The sequence below is a fragment of the Acomys russatus genome, chromosome 22, assembly GCF_903995435.1.
Source record: "Acomys russatus chromosome 22, mAcoRus1.1, whole genome shotgun sequence".
Taxonomy (NCBI): Eukaryota; Metazoa; Chordata; class Mammalia; order Rodentia; family Muridae; genus Acomys; species Acomys russatus.
In genome coordinates, this window is record NC_067158.1 from 17,713,255 (window position 1) to 17,734,276 (window position 21,022).

Below are 21,022 nucleotides of genomic sequence, written 5' to 3' on the forward strand. Positions count from 1 at the left end.
CCTTACCAATATTAATTGTTTTCATTCTGTGAATCATGACCAGACATTAGAAAATAAATCCTCACTTCAGAGGAGATGATCATTACACATCATGATGATTATACTTAGCAATGCTCTATATGCTTAAAAAGCACTTAAGTAAAACTTAAAAGCTTTAACCATAGAAAATATCTATGATGTAAGAGAGATGTTGCCTTGATTCAGATTCTATCACAAGGTCTACTTGTATAGGAATAACATATTGTGCAGATAAAGTTACATAATTTTCATTTGTCAGAAAAGGAGTCCTCACTTGTTAAACTATACAAATATACTGTGTATTGTTTATGGACACTCTTTACAGGTGAAGCTGTGCACTGTAATTAAAGAATAAGTGTTTCAAATCATCCTTACCGTGGGTGGGGAAGGAAGCTTCAGAGGAGTCATGACCTCAGGGAGAGGTGTGCTGGGATTAGAGGGGCAACACCATTTGTATTCCCTGTGACTCTTGGAAATTAATAAGAAAAAATACAATATAAATGTGGCTAAATATTAAGCCTTGTGAGCTGTGGGTGACGGCTGGGTGGCTTGGTTTGTCCTCAGCAATTCGATATGAATTGGGACGAGGAGCATTTCTAAAGTGCAGAAGGACCCTCAGGTGCAATTTGCAGAGCGGAGACTTGAACACAGGAGTAAGACACCGAAGACCTCTGAGTCTCTTCAGTCATGAGTCCATAGCCTGGAACCACTGCTCACGGCAGGAGACAAGGTCAACATGGAACCCACTTACGATGGAAAAACTAGTAAACCATGATTTAACCTGGAAGTCACAATAAAGGCTGGCCGGTAGGGAAGAAAATGTAAATGGAGAAGCAGGGAATTCTGGGGGCTTTGAAAGACACTGTAGAGGTAGAGACACATGTCGCATGATACCTGGTCCAAGGACCTCAACACTAGAGATGAGCTCACTCTAGGACTGCAAAAGCAGAGGCTAGATGCTGCCAGGGACCCTATGACTACTCTACCTGGTCTCCTTTGCCTGTCTAAGCCCAGGGAGAAAGTAGACAAGAGATCTGGCAGTTACAAGAGCCAATATCAGACGTCTTCAGGAAGAAATAACTCAGTGTAGAAAAAAACACATGAGATCATAAGACTGGCTGTGCACAGCGCAGCTGGCCATGTGCCCACTATTTGACATTCTCAGGGTACAAAATGAAAATAAATCCAGAGTGTCAGAACAAGATAGGAAGAGGCCTGAGATAGGCCTAGTAGTAATGAGCAATGAGCAGAATAAAGATTCCACAATTCTTTGAAAGGATATATTCAGGGAAAAGCCATAGTGTAGGAAGCCCATCTCCACACAGATCTAGATCAAGACACAAACAAATGTGCACAGGAAGTCTGAGGGAGCCCCAAAGGAAGAGGTGAGGTTGAAGAAGTGAGGACGCCCCAGAAAGATGCATCTTGCCCAGGCAGCCAGATCTCCCAGGCTCTGAGCTAAGGGGTCTGCAGACAGCATCTCTCCAGCTGTTGAGGGGCCGTAACTATCCCCACAAACCCCAAGGTTAGGAGGCGGCAGCACTGACTGGGCAGAGAGCTGGAAGAATCACCACTGGCGAGGTCATGGCAACGGGACTGTGCCACAACGTGAAGTTCTGGGTGCTCTCTGAAGGTAGTGGATGTCCTGGTGATGGGTCACAGGTGGGCACGGGTAGCACAGAACTACCATTTTCTGGCTGGAAATGATCATGCATATAAGTCACCCCTCCCCGGTATCTGAAGCAACTTACACCAATCAACATGCAGCCATGTTGAAAATCTAGCTTTATATTCATTTGTTAAAGAATATGGAGAAAGCCAAGAGAGAACTAAGGACGCAGGGAATAGCAGATCATTCCTTAAGGGAACAGAGAAGAAATCAGTGTTTGAAAGGGACATTTTCTACCCCCGACATCCCTACAAATATTATGTTTTCAGTAGAAGCTAAAAATCTGTACTTCTTTTTCTCACTCAGAGGTAGCTAAGGTTGATCAACTTTTCAGGCTCTGATATGCACTTCAAGCTAAGCTTCTGCAATTGTTGTGTGAGAAGTGTCCTCTGAAGGACCATGACTTGGTTCTTAGAACCTAGTAGCAGGTGGTGGAGTCTTCAAAAGGTGGGCCTAGTGAAGAGAACGTAGATCGCCGGGACAATAACCTTGTTGGGGATATTTGAATCTCATCCTCTTGTTTCTTGGGGTTCCTAGCACCAAGAGATGAGTAGCCTCCTCTGACACACTTCTTTCATGAGACAGAGAGAGAGAGAGACACAGACAGACACACAGACAGACAAAGAGACAGAGAGACAGACAGAGAGAGACAAAGAGACAGACAGACAGAGGCAGAGAAAGCAAGAGACAGACAGACAGAAAGACACACACACACACACACACACACACACACACACACACACACAGTGTTTATAGAGATGGAATCTAGGCTCACATACACAACAGGACAGGCTGGCAATCTGTCATTAGGCTACATGCCAGACTGTCTTAGATCTGTTTTTATTTCTAACTCTAACGCACCTGTGCGCACATGTGGGTTTGCATGCGGAGACTACACATAGATGGCAGGTGTCTTCCTCTATTGCTCTTCATCTTATTTTTTAGACCTAGTCTCTCACTGAACTTGGGGATCACCGAGTCCCTGAAATCCTCCTGTCTCTGCCTCCCAGAGCTGGGATTGTGGCGAATACTTTGCCCACTGAGCCATCTTCCTAGCCTTCCCACCTTCAGATATTCCACTTCCATAACAGATGCTGATGAGCACAGCATCTCTAATTGGACAATTAGCAGTCTCCCAAGCCCTGACATTCCAAATGTTCTGGATGCTGACACGATGCTTATGTTTCCCACTGGGAAGCCTTTCAGACTTTGAACTTTTGAATTAAGGGCTATCAGCTGGAAAAAAACAAGCACAAATGCTGCAGATATTTCTTGTGCCAATTATTTTGGAGAAGGGGCACTAATCTGAACTCTCATTGCAAATACTTTGGGAGAAAAAGTCATTGAAGCTTTAAATATAAATGTCTCCCTGGCAGCTTCTACAGTGGCCCTAGGAGGGGCGTAATATGACTGTTTTGTTTCTGATATAATTTTTCCATTCATTTACTTAGTTTATGAGGGGCACATATGTAGAGGTCAGACAGAGGAGGACACTTTGCAGCAGTCATTTCTCCTCTTCTTCCATGTGGGTCCCAGGAATCGAATCAGGCCATCATACTTGGCCACAAGTGCCTCTATATGCTCAGTCATCTCATCAGCCTACTTGGAATATTTTAATTACCACTTTTCACAAGTACATGGAGGGGGAATTCTTGATAGCTTCCCTCAGCTGTGTAGTGAGGGCCATATACCTCTAATGTGTAGGAGTTTCACAACTGAGCCGTGGGAAAAGAAATGCAACACAGAGGAACTTCACAAAGAATTGGTCCTTGTATCTGGCAGGAGCTTGCCCTTCTGGAAATCAATGTAGCAACATAGTCTTGTGAGAGCCATAAAATTCCCAGATTCACTAATTCTCCTGCTAGCTTCCTTTTAAGAACAGAACAAAACAAACAAACAAACAAGCAAGCAAGCAAGTGAAAAATATTCCAAATGAAAGCAGTTTTGGAGACAATGGCGCCATGGGCAGTGGCAAGTGACAGATACATGAGTTTTATCAAGAAAGAAAGAATAAGCAGGCTACCGAGATGAGACTTGATAGCCTATGACCATATAGTGGGGGAGGAGGTCCTCCTCGGTCATAGACCTAGGGGAGTGGAATAGGGTGAAAGCGGGAGGGAGGGAGGAATGAGAGGATACAAGTGATGGTATAACAATTGAGTTGTAATCTGAATAAATTAATAAAAGTAAAATAAAAACATAAAAATATTTAAGAAGAAAAAGAAGAAAAAAAAAAAAAAAAAAGAGCCGGGAGCCTGCACTGCGCTCTCTCTCACTCAGCAGTACTTCGCTCTCCTAAAGGTACGGGTGGTGATAGTGGTGGTGGTGGTGGTGATGGTGGTGGTGGTGGTGGTGGTGGTGATGGTGGTGGTGATGGTGGTGATGGTGGTGGTGGTGGTGGTGGTGGTGGTGATGGTGGTGGTGGTGGTGGTGGTGGTGATGGGTGGTGGTGGTGGTGGTGGTGGTGATGGTGGTGGTGGTGGTGGTGGTGGTGGTGGTGATGATGGTGGTGGTGGTGGTGGTGGTGGTGGTGGTGGTGGTGGTGGTGGTGGTGGTGATGATGGTGGTGGTGGTGGTGGTGGTGGTGGTGGTGATGGTGGTGGTGGTGGTGGTGGTGGTGGTGGTGATGATGGTGGTGGTGGTGATGGTGGTGGTGGTGGTGGTGGTGGTGGTGGTGATGGTGGTGGTGGTGGTGGTGGTGGTGGTGGTGGTGGTGGTGATGGTGGTGGTGGTGATGGTGGTGGTGGTGGTGGTGGTGGTGGCTCTGAATCCACCCAGCACAGGGAAAGACAGGGCTATAAAGTCAGAGGACTGTGACTGCTCACGTGAGTGCAACTTCCAACAGACAGGACCTAGAGCCATTCTTCTTCCGCACTGCAGATGGAACCTCAGATGGAACCCAGGGTCCAGTGTGCTAGGCAAAGGCTCTTTGCTGTGCTGGACTCCCAGCTTCCTTCTATGCAAGCACATCCAGCCTTACCACTATGAAGATAAACAGGGTGAACGTTTAAGCATATGATGTGAAATGAGGCGGTGGGGGAGGGGTGGGAGGGAGGCGGAGGGGCAAGGGGGGGGGGACAAACCTGCCAGTGTGTGTGTGTGTATATGTGTGTGTGTGTGTGTGTGTGTGTGTGTGTGTGTGTGTGTGTGAGGGTGGCTCTGCCACTGAGAAAGGCTCAATGTGACAAGGCACCGTGGAGACTAGAAAGCATTTTGTGATTCTCAGTCTACTCATGCACATACTAGTAGCGCTAATTGTGGGTAAAAAGACAAAGAGGGACATTAAGTTCAGAGAGATATGTGGCATTGTGATCTTGGAGGAGTCAGAGTAGAGCAGTGGGGGCGGATATGATCAAAATGCACTGCATACACGCATGAAATTCTCAAAGAATAAATAAAAATATATTTTAAAATTGCCATCTGCTATTCATTTTATCCTTCTGAATATACAATGTAAAGATACAGACTATACAAAATTGATTTCTAACAAAAGTTAGTTCTACCCTACAAGCACATGGCCGGGCCCTCAGGGTATATTTTCTTATTAGCAATTTGTGAATGTTCCAGAAACAGCCTTCTCAAGCTTTTCCTAGCTAGGGCATGCCTGAGTCCTTGTGCTTGTGGGAACACTGACACCCTGTGGTGGACCCAGCACCACACACATCCTTCTGGAAGCCTCTGGGAGTTCATTGTCTTCCCCCTGAGACCAGTGCCAGCAGGGACTGAAGGCAGGCTGGAATGCATGGGGAACATGACAGAATCTTCTTAAGATGGTATTTCTAATGAGAGTTCCTAAATTTGTGGGCAGAGACCCCCAGAGAGCTTTGACTATGAAACCAACTACGCAACAGAGCAAGAGGCTCCTCCTGCACAGGAGAACTGTACACGGGATCACTTTCCCCACTGAGTGAACAACGTGTGAATAACAGGGCAAGCGAATAACAATGCCTCTAGTTTTAATTTTATTTATTTACTTTTTAGTCACTGATTCTTTAGCTCATTCATCAAAATCCTTTTTCATAGTAGCAAGCAGGAGCACAATGAATGAAGTTTAGGTTGGTGCATTCATAGAAATTGTTTTAAATCAAGTGATGGGGCCTATTAACAGTAGACTATCTCCCATAGTTGATTCTAGACAAGGTCTGTGTCTTGCCCAGAGTCCCTTAGCTAATGATAAGTCCTCTAAAGCACATTCCCTTCTGTGGGCCTAGAAAGAGGAGCTTCCTGAAAACTGTAGGATTCCAAGAAAAGCATTTGAAGCTATTAGGAAGGTACTAAGTATATTTAATATGATACAAGTAACAAAGGAAGCTAAATCTTGGAATAAGGTAAACTTCAGTGTGCAGAAACTGAATTTGCCTGAGAAGTGGATTATGTGGACCATTGATACTACTTAAAACTCCTCTAGGAAAAAAAAGCAACCAACAATATCTGCAACTTCTCCCATAAGGGTCCACTTAATTGTGTCCACCATTTAAGAAGGCTTCCCTGTGGATAGCATTACACTGAGCTCTCCTGGAGAATACTGTTTTACAGGTGAAGAAGTCAAGATGGACAGGCTCCCCTGCTGGTCTGGAATCTAATGCTTGCTCCTGACCTTGTGGCAGGTGCTTATTCTGGCTCTCACAGAGCCTGACATTACCCTCAAAACACACACACACACACACACACACACACACACCACGCCCCTCCAATCAGCTCCCAGCTCCAATGACAGAAGAGCACTCAAAGTCACAAAGCCATCAATCACCACACAGCTTGTAAAGCAATACACAGCCTGCTCCAGGGTCTAGAAGCAGAAGACATCAAGTGATGGGGTGCTTGCAGCTTATCATTGCACTTATATAGTGGTAGTCCCTAAGCCTACATCATACCACTAGGAGGAGGAATAGCTTCCCTTCAATCCTTCAAAACAGAGAACATACAAAGATATGAGGGCTGCCATGACCCTGACTGCTGATACATCAGACCCCGCCCTCTGGTCAAATTAAGGGTGTACTTGCAGGCTAGAAGACAACAGCAAAGTGACAAGATATAGTAGCACAGTGTTCTTAGAAGATGCTGTGTCACCTATACACTTGCCAAGGGGGAGATCATATCAAACACACAAAGGGATTCAACAAGTTCAACAGACTTGATCAATCATCCACCTCCAGTGAAAGGAAGACTAACAGAGATTATACAACTCAGCTCGCCATGGAGGCCAGAAAGGGCTGGGGCAGCAGAGAAACCACCATCTCATGACCTGCCATCCTGCCCTAGGTTTTGAACTATTTTCAAAACCAATGGTTGACTAGCATATCAAAGCTTCATTTACAGACTTTATTTTACATGAAAATTAATTACCATTAATTTCCTAATAGAAAAAAAAAAACATTATCGCAGAGAACACTCCACATTGGTAGGTAACCATCTTTCCCTTCTCTTTACAGTTCTGCAGTCATTAATCATACTGAATCACGGCTGTTTAATCTTTCTGTCTCCCACAGAAGGGCTCCTGCTATTACAAATAATGCCGCAAGAAACGGCCTCCTGAGTCATCACAGACTCCGGTGAAGGAGCTTTTGTGATTGATAGATTTATAAGTGTAGGATTTCTGATGCATAGAATATGAATCTACTTATAATTTGAGCAAATATTCCCAAATCTGCATTTTAAATGCATTTTGCTCAGTAACACACTGAAGAATCCCCACAGATTAGCCAGGAGAGGTGGTGGGCAAACCTCTGAAATTTTGCCATCTAATAGGTAATAAATGAGAGTTCGCTGTAACTAATTAGCATTTCTCATGTCTGAGCTTCAACTATTTTGTATATTTATTTATTCATTCATTTATTTTTATTCACTTTCTATCCCAACCCTATCCACCTCCCTCCTCTCCATCCCAGTCCCACCCTCCCTCTATTTTCCCCTTCTTCCCCCATCCCCTACTCCTCAGAAAAGGAGACCCCTCCCCATCAACCCACCTAGGCACATCAAGTCACATCAGGACTAAATGCATCCTCTTCACTGAACTAGGCAAGGCAGCCCCACCAGGGGGCTGTGATCAGAAGGCAGGCAACAGAGACCATGTCAGAGACAACCCCTGCTCCCTTTACTAGGGACCCACTTGAAGACTAAGCTGTCCATTGGCTACATATATGTAGGGGGCCTAGGTCCAGTCCATGCTATTTTCAATAATTTACGCATCATGCACATCGGTTTTCTCTCTGCATCGTATATGCATCCCCATCTATGTACCCACCTCAATTTGCCTTCTCTATTTCTACTGGGCTCATAGAGATTGAACCCCTAACCAAAGAACATACATGGACTGGTCCTAGGCCCTCTACATATACGAAGCTGATGGCCTGCTTGGTCCTCAAGTGGGTCCTCTAACACCTGAAGTGGGAGGAGCTGTCTCTAACTTGGACTCTGTTACCTCCTTCTGGATCCCATTTCCCTAGCAGGGCTGCCATGTCTTGGCTCAGTGAAAGGGGAGGCACTTAGTCCTGATGCAACCTGATGTACCGGGTTGGGGATGGATATTGGCACCCGGTGGAGGGAGCAAGTACGGGGGAAGTGGATGGGAGGGTAGGACTGGGAGGAGATGAGGGAGTGGGGTTGCAATTGGGATGTAAAATGAACAAATAAATTAATTAATTAAAAAAAAAGCCCTCTCCCATGTGATATGTGGAGCTTTATAGTTTTATGCTACTCTTGTGTTCATATTTGCCCTTGCTTTCCCTCCTCCTTCTCCTAGATTGCTTTCTTATGCCTTTATTCTTCATGCTGTCATTCAAATGCCTTCCCCCACCCCAATCAAACTTATTAATGTTCCCATTAGCACATCTTGAGTTTGAGCCACAGTTAGAAAACTGTTCACACATGTTTTCTGCTGGCCACATGCCTGGTTTCAATATGCACGTGTAGATTTCTGATCTTCAGATTTGTTCTGGTGTATGCTGTGGAACCCTGTACACTTTCCATTTTTCTTCATGGTCATTCCCACCCTTGCTTTTTCATGTTTTCACTGCCCTTGCTGCTGAGTGCTGACTGTACTGTCTCCTGTATTTGCTGTGAAACTGGCTCCAAGTTTTCCCATTCTCTTCAAGGCTTCAAATCTACTTAAAAAAAAAAAAATCAGTAAAGCTTTCCATTTTCCTGGCTTTTCAGGCTCCTCTTGTTTGTTAATTTTTCCAACTAAACTTTATAGTTAACTTAATGCATTCTAAAATGAAACCAAAACTGAAACAATGGTATTGAATCGACCTGTCCAAAAGCGTGGCCTCTGATTCCATAAACAGTTCTATTGTTACGTATATTTGCAGATCTTACTTTTTTTTTTTTTCAAAAATGCTTTGTCTATTTCCTATGAAGTTCTCCCCTAGGTTCTGTTATCTATGAGTCACCCATCCATCCATTCATTCGCCCACCCATCATCCACTCATCATCTACCTATCTATCTATCCAGCCAGCCAGCTGTGCACATCATGACTATGATCTTAATGCTCTTCCTAAGTACACCAAAATAGCTCACACAAATTAGCAACATTTATTATAAAATTAAGCTACCATTCACTAATATAGGAGTTATTCTTGTTTATATACTAGCCTCAAACATATGAAATGCCAAGCCCTTGGATATAATAGGTTACCTACTAAAACATATGATGTTTATTGAGCGTTTGAAATATTAGAAGACATTTTCAACATCTCATGGAAAAAACTTAGGCTGATGAAAGACAAGCCTGAAACACTAATGAGTTTATAGCTGTCAAAAGTCATCCTCTGCTGGAGAACTCCATTAGCTGATAAACACCTTCAGCCAAGTGTCTGGACAAAAAGCCAACTAAAAAAATGTCAGTATTCCTCCTGTATACAAATGGCAATCATGCTGAGAAAGAAATTAGGAAAACTACACCCTTCCCAATAGCCACAAATAATATAAAATATCTTGATATAACTCTAACCAAGCAAGTGAAAGATTTGTATGAAAAAAAAAAAAACCTTCAAGTATCTAAAGAAGGAAATTGAAGATGATATCAGAAGATGAAAAGATCTCTCTTGGTTGTGGATCGAGAGAATCAACAAAGTAAAAATGGCCATCTTACAAAAAGCAATCTACAGATTCAATGAAATCTCTATCAAAATATGTACACAGTTTTTAAAGACATTGAGAGATCAATTCTCAACTTCATATGGAAAAACAAAAAACCCGGAATAGCTAAAAAACTATCCTATGCAATAAAAGATCCTCCAGAGGAATCTCCATCCCTGATCTCAAGCTGTACTATAAAGTAATGGTAATTAAAACATCATGGTACTGGCATAGCAATAGGCTGGTTCATCAGTGGAATCATATTGAAGGCCCAGAAATAAATCCACACACCTATGGACACTTGATTTTTGACAAAAAAACCAAATCCATACAATGGAAAAAGGATAGCATCTTCAATAAATGGTGCTGGTCTAACTGGATGTTTACATGTAGAAAAATGCAAATAGATCCATATTTGTCACCATGCACAAAACTCAAGCTCAAGTGGATTAAAGACCTCAACATAAAAACAGAGACACTAAATCTGTTAGAAGAAAAAGTAGGGAAAAGCCTTGAGCTCATTGGCACAGGAAATAACTTCCTGAACAGAATATCAACAGCCCAGGTTCTAAGGTCAACAATCAATAAATGGGACCTCAGAAAACTGAAAAGCTTCTGTAGGTCAAATGACACTGTCAACAGAACAAAGTGACAGCCTACAGATTGGGAAAAGGTCTTCACCAACCCTATATCTGACAAAAGGTTAATATCCAAAAATATATAAAGAGCTCAAGAAATTAAACACCACCAAACCAAATAACCCAATTAAGAAATGGGATTCAGAAGTAAACAGAGAATTCTCAACAGAGGAACATTGAATGGCTGAGAAACACTTAAAGAAATGCTCAACATTCTTGTCCTTAGTCATCAGAGAATGCAAATGAAAACAACTCTGAGATTCTATCTTACACCCATCAGACTGGCTATGATCAAAAACTCAAGTTATAGCACTTGCTGTCAAAGATGTGGAGAAAGGGGATGTGGGATCAGGACAGATGCTGGGACTAGTTATTGGACTTCACGTGAGAAGAGTATGGAAGAATTGGGAGATAGAAGAACCCAGAGGTCCAGGAGCCCCACAAGAAGACCAGCAAGGTTGGCAGACCTAGACCCAGGGGGCCTGCACAAACTGCTGTACCAACCAAAGACAATGCATGCAGTAAACCTAGACCCCTTGTTCAGATTTAGCCAATGGACAGCTCATTCTCCACGGTTGTTGGGAGCAGGGACTGCCTCTGACATGAACCTGGTGGCCCCTATTTGACCACGTCCCCTGGGTGGGGAGGCCTGGTGGCCCTCAGAGGAAGGGGAAGCAGGCTATCTGGATGAGACCTGATAGGCTGTGATCATATGGTGGGGGAGGAGGTCCCCTTCTGTCACAGGTCTAGGGGAGGGGAATAGGGTGAAAAAAAGGGGAGAACGGGAAGATACAAGTGAGGGGATAACAACCAGGATGTCATCTGAATTATAAGAATAAATAAATAAATAAATAAATAAATAGAATTTTAAAAGTCATCTTCTGTTGATTTTAAGTCTGTTTAATAATGCGATTAGTTCTGGTAGAAACTTACTTAAGATTCCAACAGAAGATGTTTCCTTAAAATCATTACATAGTTCTATTCAGTCTGATGTGATTTATACAGAAAAAGGCATAAGCAAGAATGTGTTCCTGTTTACCTGGAATTGCATTAAATCCTCAAAATTGCAAGCATTCTTACTTGCTAAAAAGAGGTGGCTACAGTGAAGGTAGAAGTTTGTTTTCTACAGTGCATTAAAATAAAGCCAATGAGAGAAGAAAACACTCAAGTTCAGAGCATTAAACTGTGTTCAAGTGCATACAGAAAATCAGTGCATCTCAGCACAGCTGCGGTTAGAGGCAGATGTGACATAATTACCACTGCCACGTTTTTTATTTACTTCCTTTATTTTTAAAATGTAATTTGACTTTTGTATCTAAGATAAATTCGACTTTTCTTAGGCCAACAATAAGGGCTCGTTGCACCAATTAACTTAGATAACAGGCATTTTCCTCAGTCTGGGTGAGCTAATTTTCACTAACCCCAGACCTTGACAAGAATAAGATCAAGATTGTTCTCAAATAAAATTCCATATTATTGACAAATTCAATTCACACACAAAAATAAGCTTGCACTTCATGAAAATACAAATCATTAAGAATTTGTTTGCAGGGCTAGAGGGATGGCTCAGAGGTTAAGAGCGCTGACTGCTCCTCCAGAGGTCCTGAGTTCAATTCCCAGCAACCACATGGTGGCTCACAGCGATCTATAATGTGGTCTGACACCCTCTGCTGCAAATAAAGCACTCATAGACAATAAATAACTCTTTAAAAAAAGAATTTGTTTGCAGGGGCTGGAGACATGGCTCAGTGGTGAAGAGCACTGGCTGCTCTTCCAGAGGACTCAGGTTCAATATCCTGAATCCACATGCAGCTTACAACTGTCTGTAACTCCAGTTCCAGGGGATCTGACACCCAGGGGATTTAAAAAGTAAATCATTTTTTAAAGTATTAGTTTGCAAAACTTGGTAGAAAATAAGACTATTACAAACACTTTCAGCCTCACAAATATAAAACTTGGAAACTATTTATTAACAAAACATGGTGAGTGTGCTGAGCATTTGACAAACGCTAGCGTAACTTTTCTTCCTTTATACCGCACAGACGGCAGCCATTCCAGTGTAACTACAAATCTGACAGCTCCCAAGTTTTGGCCATGAACAAGTTTGGAGGATAATTTGTTTATTTTTGACCACAGTTCGCTGTGCCTTGGAGTATGTCCTCTACAAAGACTTCAAATAAGGAAAAAGGGCTGATGTGGCAGGGTCATAGAAAATGTCCCTCAGTTTTCATCAGTAAATGTGGAAAGATGTAATATATTTCACCGAGTCTTTTCTGGATCCATGGAATAGGGCAAAGACCATTCATCTTTCATTTTATTAAGAAAAGTTTTTGCAAGAAAAATTTAGTTCCCATATTTAATGATTCCATATCGACAACTTTAACATCTATATTATCTTGAAATTGTTATAAACACTTAACCTATCTGGGTGGTGGTGTCTTACGTCTTTATTCCCGGCACTTGGGAGGTGGAGGCAAGTGGATCTCTGAGTTCAAGACCACCTTGTCTACAGAGTGAATTCCAGGACAGCTAAGGCTACACAGAGAAATCCTATCTCAGAAAACAAAAACAAAAACTTAACCTATAAAAGTCGTTTATAACTCAAAGCTATATATAATCATAAAAATAGAAAAACTAGATGAATATTTCTATATCATACTTTATTTCAAGTTGCTATAAAATGTTTTCAAGTATCAAATACATATTGGATAGAACAAAAATTTGATGTGAAACTAAGAGTGACAATGTTATTAACAATATGGAAAATTTGTCCTGGCAGTTTATGTGTGCATGTACACATGTGTGTATGCACGTGCTGAGAAGAAGCCAGAGGCACACACTGTCTGTCCAACTCTGTCACCAACTACCTTACTCCTTTGAGACAGGGTCTCTCACTGAACCTGGAGATTGCCATTTCAGGCTAGACTGGCCGGTCACTGAGCTCCCAGGATCCACCACACAAAGGAGTTATAGGCACACAAAGCAGCCATACCTATCTTTATATGTGGATGCCAGGCACTGAACCATCTCCCTACACCCTGTCAAGATGAATTTTAGAGGTAAATGTCAGACTTTGATGACAAATATTCAAATATAAGTACTTATATGATGAAATGAATAACGCCGTTTCAGGTATTTAAAAGTATAAAGAAACTTTCTAGACACCGATTTTGAAATGCTGGAACAATACAGTTTGAAGAAATTCCTTTTGGGGCTCTGTGGAAAAATTATAGTTGTGAAGCTTAACATATGCTAGCTCTTGGTGGCCAGTGGCCACAAACTCTCAGCCTACTCTGAACAGTGTGTGGGGAAAGTTTCAGAACGGAAATTCACCTAATGTAATGCAGGGTTCTCCTGCCCATGCTTAGTGGAACACAGAGCAGGAGAAGCTGAAATACTGAACACAGTCCAAGTAAGTATGCACAGCACCACCACGTGCAGCCACTGTGGAAACCAAGCAGAGGAGTGAACTGAAGCTAAGCTTCAGTTTTGTTATCTGCAGTGAGAAGTTCTGCTGGGCTAGCAGAAGCACCCTCTGGATTAAGTACTCACATTCAAGTCCCCTCCAGATGCTGACTTCGAGGGGTCCTCATCACTATCTGCACCCGACAGCCCGAGATGCTCAGCCTAGAACACAGACATGCACCCCACCATCAACTCCAGGGGAAAGCAAACTCCGATGAGAGCAGGCATCCTCAGCAGCTAATTAGGCGAACAACACTGGCATGGCCAAGCTTCCAGGCAATGGAGAGCGCAGAGCCCACTCCCATTTCATCTGCTTTAAGAAGTAGAATGCTGTTTTAAAACAGCTCCTAATCATTCATGAAAAGGTTTGGACTTGTTTTTGTGTTGTTCCCCTGTCCCCAAAGCATTTCTTTAATTTAGAAGATACTCAACTTAAAAATAGCAGCAGACATGAACTGGCAAAGTTAGATCAGCAAACCAAGTGATTAACTAGGTCTTGGATATTTCAAAGTTTTCATATCTGCATAATTAATATAATTAATGGATTGAGTGTACATACAAACCATTTACCAAACAGCCGACTCTCCCGTCTATCCATAAAAGGCAAACAATATACCACTAGGCACACAATCAGGTAGGGAGTGCTAATTGGAAAGTTTGATTCCTTTGCCTTATAATGAGAATCTGGGGCCATAATCCAAGGACTCACACTTCTAATTAGATCTTAAGATGACACTTGGCCATGTCTTGAAAACAACCAGCTTAAGAGAATAACTGATATCAAAAGTGACACAAAATTGACAGGCATTAAAAAATTAAAATATAAAACATGTGCCCTCACTTGCTTTAGCCAAAATTATATCCCTTTCAGGTATATACTTTATTGACATTTTTATGGACATATGCATTTCCTTACCTATATACACCTACACACATTATTCCTTGAAGTCAATATACTAGAATATAACTTCAGCTTGAATGCTTTCATAAGTCCCCATTCTCAGATTTTATCCTGTACCAAGGCATGCATTTGCCTGTCTGTCATCACATCAAAGGCTATTAAGAATCATTTTTAAAGTTACTTACTCAAAGTGTTTTTTATAGATAAAGAAATTGAAAGTCACACTTTGCTAAGCATTGTACAATGTGAATGCATGGTTAACATCAAGGGCTTAGATGTTAATTCTAGCATTTACTAGTACTATAGCTGACTAAATTACAAAGGCATGAGCTTTTGGCTACACTGATAGACCTATAGAATGCAATGATATTTCTTCTCTCTCAGGGTTTCAGGAACACTAGGCAAGGATGCATTTAGCATACAAAAATCTCCAACTATAACAAGGAGAGAGGCAAAGAGCTAGAAAGTGTATGCAACACACACACACACACACACACACACACACACACACTGTTGGGGGATGGTCTGATGTATTTTGATATTAATTACTGCTTTTTGTCTGTGACCCACCTTTTGTTTAATAAAAAGCCATCCTACCTGGGCAGGGCAGAGGAGATAGGTAGGACTAGGAGAGAGAGGAATTCTGGGAAGAAGAAAGACTGCCAGGAGGGAAAAGGAGAGAGACCTGAAGTGAAGAGAGAAAGGCCGCCATGGGTTAGCTGGAGAAGAAGCATATGGATGGAGAATCCAGCCCAGATGAAGAACATGAGCAAGTATATGAGATTATAGATGGGAGGTAGCTTGATAAAAGTTATTGGAAGCAGATGGCATGGGATTGAGACAGGGACCCTATGCCTGCCACACTATGGGAGGTAGTTTAGAGGATTGATATCTGCCCTGCCCCAGGTTAACCAAGGCTATTTTAAAATATAATAAGTGTCTATGTCTTGATTGATTGCTAGCCGAGCCTACAGATAATACAGGTAATACAGATAAATTTAAAAACAATAAAACACACACACACACACACACACACACACACACACACACACACACACACACACACACACACACACACACAGTGAACAATCCAGTAAAGACGAGGCTGAGTAACTAGATATCTAGAGCAGAAATATACTTAAAGGAAGCAGTAATAAATGAAAGATGAGGTATATAAAAAGTGAAAAATGACTCTAGAAGTCCAAGACAGAAAAGACAAACTACTGCATAAGGAAATATCCTTATAATGAACAAAGCAAACTATGGACCACCAGTGACTGTTTCACTGACAGGTCCTCAGTTCTTGGTATCTGCCATTCCTAGTTGTCAAAATTAGAGGGCCCCCAAACCCCAGGCTTTGACATTGGCCTTTCTGGCTAACCCAAACGCACCCCTACCCCTATATTTTGCTTTATTTGTTGGGGATTGCTTCTCAGTGAGTGACTTACAGAATCAGCTAGATCTAAGGTGGGAGACGGGGAATGGGGGTTTTGTTATGAACTGGTAACCAAGGGGATGACAGAAACACAGTCCCAGCAAGTTCATCTAAACAATACCAGGAACAAAAACAGTATTAAAAGCCCTAAAGAACCCTAATTCTTTAATTTCATTTATACTTGACATGAAAGGAAGAGAGGCCAGGAAAGGAAGGGTAAGAATAGGAGGAGGGGAGTAAACTACCTAAGGCTAAAAAGATCTCACTAATGAGACACACGCTGAGCACAGATTTTTTCAAAGAACACAGAAGAACAAGAAAAAGATCACAAAATATATAATTATATACCTCATCTTTCACAAATCAGAATGAGAAAGCCAGTACAACGTTTCAGAGCAAGGAAGACTAGGCGGTGAAATCTCCAAAGACATGAGGGTTTTGCTGTCCAGTGTCTGGAATTCCATGCAAAATTTTTGTCTGGTAGGAAGTGCTGGTTGCCTCTGCAGCTGGGCAGAGCTTGGTGAAGTACTGTACAAACCACCTTATGTTTCCAAGAATTAGCACCATCACCGGCAAGCACAGGGTGAATCATAAAACTAAAGCTGCAGGATTGCAGAAGGAGAGAGCAGTAGATGTCTACGTAGCACAGAGGTGCAGGTTTATGAAGTAGAGATGAGAGACTGCTTCACCTTTTTTTTTTAAAAAAAATATTTATTTATTTATTATGTATACAGTGCTCTGTCTGCATGCATACCTGCAGGCCAGAAGAGGGTACCAGATCACAGGATAGATGGTTGTGAGCCACCATGTGGTTGCTGGGAATTGAACTCAGGACCTCTGGAAGAGCAGTTAGTGCTCTTAACCTCTGAGCCACCTCTCCAGCCCCAACTGCCTCACTTTTTATAAAGCCACACAGATGGAGCGCCTATCCCAACTGAGAGAGTGGTATTAATGTCAATTATTTATGAGTCTTTTTTTTAAATGGTGTGTGTGTGTGTGTGTGTGTGTGTGTGTGTGTGAGAGAGAGAGAGAGAGAGAGAGAGAGAGAGAGAGAGAGAGAGAGAGAGAGAGAGAGAGAGAGAGAGAGAGAGATTGAGATGTGTATGTCTTACATATGCATGCTCCTGGCTTCCCCTGGGGAGCTGGGAATTCAAACTCAGGTCTTTATGCTTGCAAAATAAATGCTTCTGTTACTCACTGAGCCATCACTTTAGCCTCAACTTTGTGTTTTTGAGCCATATTTATTAGCAAGCAACGGATATCACGTTAGTAAAATACACTTTTAAAAAGTGTATTGTGTTATTTGCCAGATAATTAGAAGGTGTTTATGATTTTGCAGCTCTTGGAACTGAGTAGGAAAAATCCTTCATTTTAACATTTTAGTATGGTTTTAAATTATTGTACACTATTGCATATATATAATGAATATAAACACTTATTTCATAAAGAATAACAAAATAAAAATTAACTTATGGTATTCTGAGACTTCAGGTCATGTTAAAAAGGTAGAAAAACATTTTCTACAGTTCCAGAAAATGGCCAGTTCCAGAACAGATACAGATGGTCTTGACTGAAATGCCTCCAGACTTCCTACTTTAAGCTGGAAAGCTGTAATCATTTTCAGGGACACTGACCACTATGTTTAAACTTAATAATGTAAGAGTCATTCGTTCATATACCCAAGAGCTTTGTGCTGAGTTTTGCTGCATGCCATATGAGTGTGGACACCAGCTGGGTATGGCTTCCCTGGGCTTGGAGAGGCCAGAGGTTTTCCACTCTACCAGTAAGTAAACACCTTTATCTTAAATATAACTGTCTTAAGCATCTAATGAAGAATAAGTATTACTAAATAAAATTACTATTTTTTTAATCCTAAGCTATCTTAAGTAAAAATATTGTGAGAAACTCCTTTATACCTCACAGAGCCACATGCATGTGACTTACCTTATTGTTGCTCCTTTTATTAACTTTGAAAAATCCCAGAAATTTTTTCTTTTCTTTATCTGTCTCATCATTGCCAAGTGATGATTTCCTGAATATTTCTGGAGAAAAAAAAAGTACTAATGTTATTTTTCAGCATTTGAAACGTGAGATTAAGTACTTCAGTTGTTAAAACCTTAACTGAATCCTTTAATCTGTTAGTTCTAAGAAGAAAATCATTGCGATTTCCTTCAAAGCCTTCTGAGCTACCTCAAAGCCCTCTGGCCCACGGGAAATCACATGAAGTTCTTACACGGGTCTTTAGTGACTAAGGCAGCATTTTATCTGAAAGTGGCTTTGTCCTTGTGGAAGATGAAAAGAACCAAATCATTGGAAGTTCAATAGTGATGCTTTTCAAGAGAGGGCTAATGTGAACTGTGTCATTTTACACGTGCTAGTCGCTGCACTAAAAAAAAATAAAAATAAAAATAAAAGATATTAAAAAAGGAGAAGTTAACTTTAACCAAAAATGCTTAAAATATCATCACCTTACCATGGTCAATATGAATGTGATTGATCTTTTACACTTGCTTTGGATCTCAGTCTACAAATGCAGTGTTCACCTGGGGCTGACAGGGTTTCTCCATTTGGGCTACTTGAATATTTTGACTGCTTGAGTTTCTAAGGGCAACAGATGGCCTGTTGCTACCCAATCAAACTGCATTGTTGCAAGTGCTGTGACATCCATTAAAAAAAAAAGTCTGCCTTATGAGGTATAAGTAAAGTAAAGAGGCTAAATAAATCATGAAGCCCCTGTTATTTCCTGGAACATGGAGGGGCAGTAAAAGAGACTTGGGTACTGTTTAAACCAGAGCTCCAGTGGTTCTCGTCATCAGTTTTTTTTCCATAATCTTTTGTCTATATTTAATTTAATGTCAACAATTTACTTTATTTTATTTTATTTTTGTTTGTTTTGTTTTTCTAGACAGGGTTTCTCTGTGTAGCCTTGGCTGTCCTGGCTTTGTAGACCAGGCTGGCCTCGAACTCACATCAGTCCGCCTGCCTCTGCCTCTTGAGTGCTGGGAGTAAAGGCGTGCGCCACCACGCCCTGCTCTGTATTTAAGTTAAAAATTGATTGATTTTATTTTACGTTGAGCGTTTCCCTACAATTCATGCCTGTATATTAGATGCGTGCCTGATGTTCATAAAGGCCCAAAGAGAACACCAAATTCCCTGCAACTGGAGTAAGAGATGTGTGGGAGCAGCATACATGCTCTTAACCACCAAGTTCTTTAGTCCCAGAATATTTCCTTTTTAAGCTTACATTCTCCTATTTGCCTATTCTGGGCTTTCATTCACCCAGCCCTTCTCTTCCAACACATAAAGATATGACAGAGTTGAGAAGAACAAACAAACAAAAACAGAATAAAAGCTGCTCTTTGTAAAGGTTAGAAAGACCAATTTCCCCCAGATCAAACTGCAGGACAACCAGCCCACTAGACAGCTGGTGGAAACACCTTCTTGTGAGATTTGACAAACTGCCATACATATATTAACTCAAATTCAGCTAACACCCATTAATGCTTGTGTCTAATGATGTGTGGTTTCACATCTAAGTTTTTAAAAAAGCATAAAAGTCAATGTATTTAGAAAAATACGTATGAAATAACACTGTCAACCCAAAAAAAGCTGGATCCGGGGGCCATTGGTTCTTAGACCGACCTGCAGGAGTCAAAGCCTTTGTCCTGTTTGGGCAGGCCAGGGCACTTAATGACGTGCAAGGGGCTTAGCTACAGAGATTAGTGGGCTCTGCATCACACAGCAACCGAACCATCAGACTTGCTCAGAGGAAGCAGCTGTACAGGTACACATGCACACACACAATTATAAGTTAGTTAGATCAAAATCCTCACTCAGTGTAGAACTAGGAAGAAAAAAAAGTACCTCACACCACAAAATAATATCATATCCTAACTGTGGCATGCATTAACATGTATCTTTCTAGTTTATATGAGTTTTACAATTGAATGGTCTATGACAAGGATGCATTAAAATTGATAATACCGTAGAAATCCGTAGATAAACAAGAAAGAAAATGCATTGCTATCATGCAGGCCATACTACAGTACCCACGAAAATGATAGGGTCAGGAATGAGAAAAACTGAAAGAAAACGAAATCTTCTGCTTCCCTTCCTGAATAGAAAGTGATTGGTCAGAGGACTGAGGCCACCCCATAAGGAAGGGCTATGATGGCGCTGGCACCAGAACTACAGTGTTTGGAGAGGCGGCTTCTCGTGCTGCTAACAGCTACATGGTAAAGTAGGGCCTCAAACTTCACAGCCCCAACCTGGGCCTCGAGCTGATGGTACATTCTTAAAGGCTTTGCCCATGGATTGATCAGGGACTTGTAAGAGGCAAACACAGTAGAAAGGTGAAAGCAAAGCAAGAGAGGGCACTACACTGGCCTCGGGCTAAGTCTCCGTGGACACCTAGGATGTTCTCCCAGGCCAGTGAGCGGTGAAAACAGATTTCCCTGCAGAGAGCGGAGTTTAAGAGCTGTCACACACGTGAGCATGACAATTACTTTCAACGCTAACATTTAATCTCCATCAAAGCAATTCCTGTTTGGATGAATTAAAGGGATGGAGACAAGGATAAAGGTTAAGTTGAGTGGCACGAGAGGTAGAAAAAGTGGAAGTAGCCCTGAAGGTAGTCCAAAGCACCTGTTTGTCTAGATGGGAAAAGTGGAAATTGGGCAGTTCTGAGACCAGAAAAAGGCCACTAAACAAGTTCCTGGAAGAGAACATGGTCCCATATGGTCCGTGTGGGCATTCTCATCGCCGCCTAGCTCTAAGGTAGGGTCCCCATCAACAGACTCTAGACACAAGGTAGTCA

At 41.8% G+C, this 21,022-nt stretch overlaps 1 protein-coding gene across 1 annotated transcript in view; it reads right to left on the reverse strand.

Annotated features, from left to right (window-relative positions):
- Cobl (cordon-bleu WH2 repeat protein) overlaps nucleotides 1-21,022 on the reverse strand; it is a 231,435-nt gene that overhangs the window by 109,997 nt on the left and 100,416 nt on the right. The window contains exons 5-6 of the mRNA XM_051165055.1: nucleotides 18,151-18,248; nucleotides 13,958-14,032 (exon numbers count right to left, since the gene is read on the reverse strand). Coding sequence (XP_051021012.1) covers nucleotides 13,958-14,032; nucleotides 18,151-18,248 — 173 coding nt within the window. The remainder of the gene's footprint in view (nucleotides 1-13,957; nucleotides 14,033-18,150; nucleotides 18,249-21,022) is intronic.